The sequence below is a fragment of the Panulirus ornatus genome, chromosome 57, assembly GCF_036320965.1.
Source record: "Panulirus ornatus isolate Po-2019 chromosome 57, ASM3632096v1, whole genome shotgun sequence".
NCBI classification, from domain to species: Eukaryota; Metazoa; Arthropoda; class Malacostraca; order Decapoda; family Palinuridae; genus Panulirus; species Panulirus ornatus.
In genome coordinates, this window is record NC_092280.1 from 2,618,801 (window position 1) to 2,626,300 (window position 7,500).

Below are 7,500 nucleotides of genomic sequence, written 5' to 3' on the forward strand. Positions count from 1 at the left end.
GCATTTCAAAGTCTTTTAAAATATATGATCAGTCCCCCTTTTTTTAACGCATCGTACACCAGTGATGATGTATTATTTAAATGGTATTGTGTGTTAGTGTCAAAATACATGTAATTTTTTTAGGAAAGCTTTTTTTTAAAAGTTCACCTCATCCGAATGGAATACAGAGCTGAGGATCAAGAGACGGGTTCCAATAACGGTTCTACTTCGGCAGCCGCTATGGCATTTCTGAATGGCTCTCTTTTATCTTTTTATACCGCGCTGGGAACGAACTCCAGCTGCTCTTCAATGCTCATATTGGCCCTGGGCTTTAAGAGCAGTGGCCTCCGAGGAGCTAGGACGTGGCAAAACCTGGTAATATATATATATATATATATATATATATATATATATATATATATATATATATATATAAATATATTGGCTCAGCCATCAAAACCCTGCGTGAAAGTTGTTTAAGGTAATGGACGGGGAATGGAGAAATTATTATACTGATGTACCCAGCCCTCCTTAACTAAGTTTATATTTATAAGGAAAACTACTCCAGAATTTCAAAACTTTTCTCTCTCTCTCTCTCTCTCTCTCTCTCTCTCTCTCTCTCTCTCTCTCTCTCTCTCTCTCTCTCTCTCTCTCTCTCTCTCTCTCTCTCTCTCTCTCTCTCTCTCTCTCTCTCTCTCTCTCTCTCTCTCTCTCTCTCTCTCTCACAGTTTTTAAAACTTCGTGATAATATCTAATCCCCAAAGCTGATTTTCAAGGTACACATAATTTAAACTTTTTTTTATTCTCTTTTTTTTCTAAGGGGGTGAGGGGAGGGGGGGAGAATATTTTTTTTTAGATGGTTTTCTGTTGTCTCACCTGAGGTGAAGGAGGTCTGTTTGCAGGCGACGTGGTAGTTATCTGGCTTCAGAGTGAAAAGGTCATTTGGGTTCAGATTAGTGTAGGCAGGAGGCTCCCACAACGCTTCCTTGGAAAGGTGTTGGAATACGTTTGATTTCCGAGGTTGTGATGACGGCTGTTGTTCTTGTTGTTGTTGTTGTTGTTGTTGTTGTTGCTGTGGGCGTTTCTGGTGTGGTTGTGGTTGTGATGGTGAGGGTTGTGGGCTTGCCTGGTGCTGCTGTGGGGATGGTTGTGGACTTGGTTGTTGTTTTGGTTGTGGTTGTCGTGGGCTAAGTTGGATTTGCTGGGATGGTTGTGGCAGAGGCGAGAGGCGTTGTTCTGGAGGTTGTTGTGGGCTAGATTGGTGTGGTTGTTGAGATGGTTGTGGGCGCTGCTGATGCTCGTGATGTGATGGTTTGTGGAGAGTCTGTTGTGGATGAGACGGTTGGAGACGTGAGTTATGTTGGTGGTGAAGGGGTTGGTGATGAAGGGGCTGGTTCTGTTGGTGAAGGGGTTGGCTGTGTTGCTGATGGAAGGGCTGGTTCTGTTGGCGAAGGGGTTGGTGCTGTGGGTGATGGAGGGGTTGGTTCTGTTGTTGGTGAAGGGGTTGGCTGTGTTGTTGGTGAAGGGGTTGGCTGTGTTGGTGGTGAAGGGGTTCGTTGAGCAATTGATGAAGGTGGGAGAGACTTGGGTGACGATGATGCTGCTGGCTGTGGCACGGGAGGGCGCGCAGTGTGTCCTGGATGAGCTGTGGTGTGGCCTGCTGCTCCAGACCCGTCAGGAGGGAGGGTAGTGGACGGAGAAGACCCTGGTGGCAGTAGGTGCGTGAGCTGCTACTTCGATTGGAGCAGAGAGACACCTGATCCTCTCCAGCAGGATAGGACATCGACCCTCTCCTGGGATCTTCGGAAGGGACGTTGTCGTACACGCTGGATCCTACGGAGCAGACGTCCGGCTCTGTAGGGAAGTGAACCAGGTTCTGGTCGAACTGGAACGTCTCAGCTTCCTCAGCGGGCGTGTTGCTACTGGAGGAGGAGTGCCCGTCGCCCGCCAGTCCGGAAGGCTCCTCACCCGCAGCTGGTATCACCTCGCCCTTCTGTAGAGAAACACAGGTGTTTTAGCACATGTAGGGGAGGTCATGGGGGTGGTGTCCCACATGTGGAAACAGGTGTCCATATGTTCACTATCTGTGTCCATCTCCAATCCCCACGTCCCCCAGTCCTCTCCTACATCTATGTCCTCCTCAGGCAGAGAAGAACAGACATTTCATATGTCCTCATCGGCAACATAAGGTTTGGAAATAGGTCAAAGCTTTTCACAGATGTCTGTGCCATTACTCCTTAAAAAATTACTGTTATATCAATCAATGGCTGTTGATAATCATCAAAATGACCGATATAAATGATCAAAATATACAAACATGTTCATGTACACATTTCCAAAAACTTTGAAATTACATATGACCTATACTTGTACATCACGTTGAAATTGGTTCGTTAAACACAGCCTGTATCCCAGCCTATGACCCCAATTTTCCTCGAAGAACTTCGTTTAAGACCATTAATTACTTATGTAACTTCAGATCACATCTCATGTTAATGTTGTAGAAGCATCTAAAGACAGGGCGATGCATCAGAGAAAATCCTCACCTGGATTACCATCACATCACCATAACCTATGCAGTAGATGTGTCATTTACATTTCCATGAAAAAAAGACACACACACACACACACACACACACACACACACACACACACACACACACACACACACACACACACACACACACGTTTCGGACATTAGTGTAAAGGGTCGAATTCACTTACCCGAAGTGCCATTCATCCAGGCAACTGTTGGAATCTATTGTTCATGATCCAATTCGATTTTATGAGCATTCAATGATTGCTGGTAATGCTTATCACTCTCCTAATTAAGGTAATAGGCCTTAAAATTGGAGTTTGGGGAATTTAGATATTCAAGGTAATTAGCCCTGATTCTCTTTCGCCATAAAATCAGGTTCGATACAAGTATCTGAAATGTTAAGTAATATTATAAACAAGCGCATCTCTCGTCATAATGGCTACCATGTAGAAGCAGGTATTTCTTCAGCCAACATTCCATTTTCTATATAATGAAAAATTTAGGTTGTTTATCTCATCGTTTCCTTCCATTTTCTGTAATAACGAGATCATTAGTTACCAGTTTCTTTTTCTCTTAAGTATAGAAAATGGAGAAGTTTATGTTTGCTTTAATATTATATTTCTCGTTCAGAAATCCCTTTTATAGATTATTTAAATTCTATATTGTAATTCTTATCTTTTTCTGTTCATTTTCAATCAGAGTTTTTGCGACAAGTGTGGGACGTTCCACCCTCAGCAAGATTTCTTTCACTCTTCCTACTATTTACTAGACTCTAAGAAGGCCATGAGGCACTTTATCTTCTACAAGAACGTTAACTATCCATTTACTTAAAAGTTCTTAAGGGAACTAATCATTTACTTAAAAGTTTTTAAGGGAATTAATCATTTACTTGAAAGTTCTTAGGGGAACTAACACTCCATATAAGTATTTACTTAGCTGGAGATGCTGCTGTCTACTGTGAGCCGCAGATGACTGAAGAAAAGTATCCTCAATGCTACCAAATGAAAGAAAACGGGGACCTCCCGCGGATGGAAATGAAATGCGGTGGGTGACTAGCATATTGTGGCTTTTAGTTAGCATTTAGCTTGTTGTTTCTTCGATAAGTGAAACCTTTATTAACATCTATCAAAATTACCATGAATCCCAAGCAAACATATAGCAATCTCAGACGGAATAGCTATAACCAAACTAAAGAAAACTTTGGACTGCATTTCGCTTTATAGATCTTTGAAGAAATTGTTAAAGAGAAAAAATTAGATGATATGAGATAGCTTCCCTGGTCCCTCTTTCTGGCAGCTAGAATAGCTGGTGAGGCGAGGTACATAGCTTCCAGGGAGAGAGCAAATAATACCTGTTGATAACAGAGAGATAGACTGTTGAAACAGCGTAGTGCTGAAGGAGAAGTATGTACCCCTTTACTTCACAGTCCTAATCTGGCTGTTGGAGAGATGTGGTAATGATATAGACGTACCTTGTTATCTATAAGAGCTTATCTACCTGTTGGAGAGAGAGAGAGAGAGAGAGAGAGAGAGAGAGAGAGAGAGAGAGAGAGAGAGAGAGAAGAGAGAGAGAGAGACCTGGTACTCTCTTGGAGTGTTGGAGAAGTTGTTGATAGTGAAGAAGTTTCGAGAGACGTATTTGGTACAATGCTGGAGAGTTGGAGATGTTCTGGTTGTGAGGGAGAGTTGAGGGGGACCTACCTGGTATTCTGATGGAGAGTTGGAGAGGTTGTTGGTGGTGAGAGCGACATACCTGGTACTCTGATGGAGAGTTGGAGAGGTTGTTGGTGGAGATGGAATTGAGGGAGAGAAACACTTCGCTTGGGTGTACTCCAGGGGTTGAAGCGGGGGTGGTGCCAAAGGTCCCTAAAGAAGCGGTCTTAGATGAAGCGGATGCTGTCGGAGGAGAAAAACAGGAGTCATACACATCCACCAACCTGTTTATATTAAGATCAGCGGCTGTTTATATAAAAGACATTAAAAACATATGATTTTGTCCAAACTTTCTTAACTCCTTTGTCAAAATACCACATAGATGTACACACGGTGTTAACGCTCACAGAGACATACATACGCACACATACAGGCAAAAAACACACACATGCTCGCTCATATGTCATGGCACCTGAGGTGCTAATACAAGAGGGCTCCTCAGACACTAACTAGGACGATGGGCTCCTGGCAGAAGAGGGAGTCCTACAGCTCCAGGAGTCATTAGAGAGTCCTAGAATGTCTATCCTGGTCTAGAGGCGTCCTACAAGCTCTTATTACTCACCTGATGAGTCTCATTCATCGAGGACTGAGGAGACACAGACATGAATTCCTAATAGCTCCAACCTGGAATGGCTTGAGCCTGGAATGGCCTCAGCCTGGAATGGCCTCAGCCTGGAATGGCCTCGGCCTGGAATGGCCTCGGCCTGGAATGACTTCAGCCTGGAATAACTTCAGCCTGGAGTGGCCTCAGCCTGGAGTGGCCTCAGCCTGGAATTGGCTCCAGCCTGGAGTGGCTCCAGTCTGGAATGGCCTCAGCCTGGAATGGCCTCAGCCTGGAATTGGCTCAGCCTGGAGTGGCTCCAGTCTGGAATGGCCTCAGCCTGGAATGGCCTCAGCCTGGAATGGCCTCAGCCTGGAATGGCCTCAGCCCCGGGCTTACCGGAAGAGTTCCTGTTCATGGCGCGTCGACGGACGAAGCAGGCGATGATGGAGACGTTGAGGGCGAGGAGGGCGGCGCCCGTGAGCGTCATGATGAGCAGGATGAGCCTCGGCACCCGGGACGTGGTGGCAGCCCCTGCAGCGGCGCTGGGCTGGAGTCCTCCAGGGTTGGGGCTGAGGTCCTCCCCTCCTGCTGGGCGTCTGCTCCCGGCCACACCCTGCAGGCTGGTCGCCTCTCCAGTCTGGCCCGCTGCACAGTGACACAGAAGGTGGAGGAGCAGGGGTGAGCAAGACCTCTAGTGATCTATTTACCTAACTATCTATCTATCTATCTATACAGCTATCTATCTATCTATCTATCTATCCACCCTTCTATCTACCTATCTATCTATCTATCCACCCATCTATCTATCTATGTCTCTATCTAACTACGTATCTATCTATCTCCTGCGGTGATGTGTGAAGGAAAAAATCACCTCTCTCTCTCTCTCTCTCTCTCTCTCTCTCTCTCTCTCTCTCTCTCTCTCTCTCTCTCTCTCTCTCCCTTGCCTCGCACCAGCCTCTCCCGGGACATCTTCCAGGCGCTCCAGGACGGGGAGTAGTGTTGTTGTATGGAGAAGCCACAAAGCAAGTCTGACGAAGCTGGTGGACGCCTCCTCCTAACCACAGCTTGGGGGTGTGGGGCTGCGCCCTCCGCTAGCATGGGGCTACACCCACGCTCCTCCCTGTACTAATGACGACCTTTTAACCCAAGACTTCCACGCCATTCCCAAGGAAGCTTTGTGCGTCAAACCTCCTTGGTCTCTGTCCAGACTGATGCTCAGGAAGCAAGTGGTTAAGAATGATGAACATCCAGGAAGCAAGTGGTTAAGAATGATGAACATCCAGGAAGCAAGTGGTTAAGAATGATGAACATCCAGGAAGCAAGTGGTTAAGAATGATGAACATTCTTTCTATAGCTGTGGCCTTACCACGAAGACATACTTTCTAAGACACATTTTGGAAGACGATGAAGTAAATTATAGATGTCTCACTCTGTGCGCTGAGTGTATGCTGGGCGAGTGAAGTGAAAGTCTTTTTAGAAGAGAGAAAGGATTTTTCTAAAGTCCATGAGTGTGAATGATACGCGACTCACTAACAGATTTTAATGGATAGATTATAAGTCTGATAGATATATACCTAAATCTAGACACCTATGACCCAGATCTTCGAGTTAAAGGTCAAGAGAACATTAGAATCATTGCTGCAATCAGTGACCTGGAATGGAAACCGGATTTATGGAAATCGAAAATGAAAAATTACTTTTCTTTCATGACTAAGTGCGGGAAAAAGTTTGAAAACTTTAGGTGAGAGTGACTTTCATCCTTTGTCTTTTGTCGTGCACCCTAAAATGTTTCAGGAAGTATTCACTAAAAGATTCTGACCAGGTAATGATTGAAGAAACACTTGCCAAGTTCTCTGAATTGATTTAACACTCGACGTTCCCGGAACTACAGCTTTAGTTGGGAAGTAATATCAGTTTAGCTGGCAAATGCGACAGTTCACAGAGAGACTTAATGTGAAAATCTTATGCAAATGGTGACAATTTTTTGGATTCTCTTGGAGGTAAATGAATACGAGCTGTTGAGATATGTTGCCCCGAACATTAATTCTTAACAGCAGATCCAGTTATATTCGTGGCACTTTCCTCTTGAAAAATAAAGTACATGAAATCCAAGTGTATTCATCAAAACTAATGGATCGACGTGAGTGTAGCAATCAAGTCTCCTGGCGCATTACTTTGCCATCGCACACGCTCGCTAGCGAGTTCGTCTGTCTGTCCTTATCTTATCTTTTTCCCCTTTAGGTTATTGCCATTTACCTCATCCATTCCAAGAGTCATAACACACGTTACTGTCTCGCTCATGCTCCCTCATAATCTCATCTCTGATGCTCTAGTACGCAATCACATGCTTCCCTTACTGCTATTTGGATTACAATCTGGTGCTAATTCGAATGTTTGACATGTAATAGGTAATTAAGACGTGTTCTCCGGTTGTTATCTATTTCATGTGGACATAATAGCACCCTGCTTGTATAGATTCTATTTCTATAATATATATAGTGTTATAGTGTTGAGAATATGATTATCAGAGTGTTGTGTGTTAAGGTGTTGTGGTTGTGAGTTTGTGGTAATGTGTTTGGCTGACGGCGTCAGCATAGTGAACATGACACCGAGGAAGGTGAGTATGGCTGTGAAGGTGACTCACTAAACGAGGTGACGAGTATGGTGAATATATGACTCACTTGTGGGGGTTATGACAATAGTTGATTCATCTGTGGGGGGGTCAG

General features: G+C 44.7%; 2 protein-coding genes across 2 annotated transcripts in view; one reads left to right on the forward strand and one right to left on the reverse strand.

Annotated features, from left to right (window-relative positions):
- NC2alpha (negative cofactor 2 alpha) overlaps nt 1–7,500 on the forward strand; it is a 347,119-nt gene that overhangs the window by 34,518 nt on the left and 305,101 nt on the right. The gene's annotated exons all lie outside the window — the stretch shown is intronic.
- Nucleotides 1–7,500, reverse strand: part of LOC139766102 (nephrin-like) — a 199,501-nt gene that overhangs the window by 4,071 nt on the left and 187,930 nt on the right. Inside the window, exons 22-24 of the mRNA XM_071694263.1 lie at nt 5,171–5,419; nt 4,271–4,413; nt 856–1,972 (exon numbers count right to left, since the gene is read on the reverse strand). Of these exons, the coding sequence (XP_071550364.1) occupies nt 856–1,972; nt 4,271–4,413; nt 5,171–5,419 (1,509 nt within the window). The remainder of the gene's footprint in view (nt 1–855; nt 1,973–4,270; nt 4,414–5,170; nt 5,420–7,500) is intronic.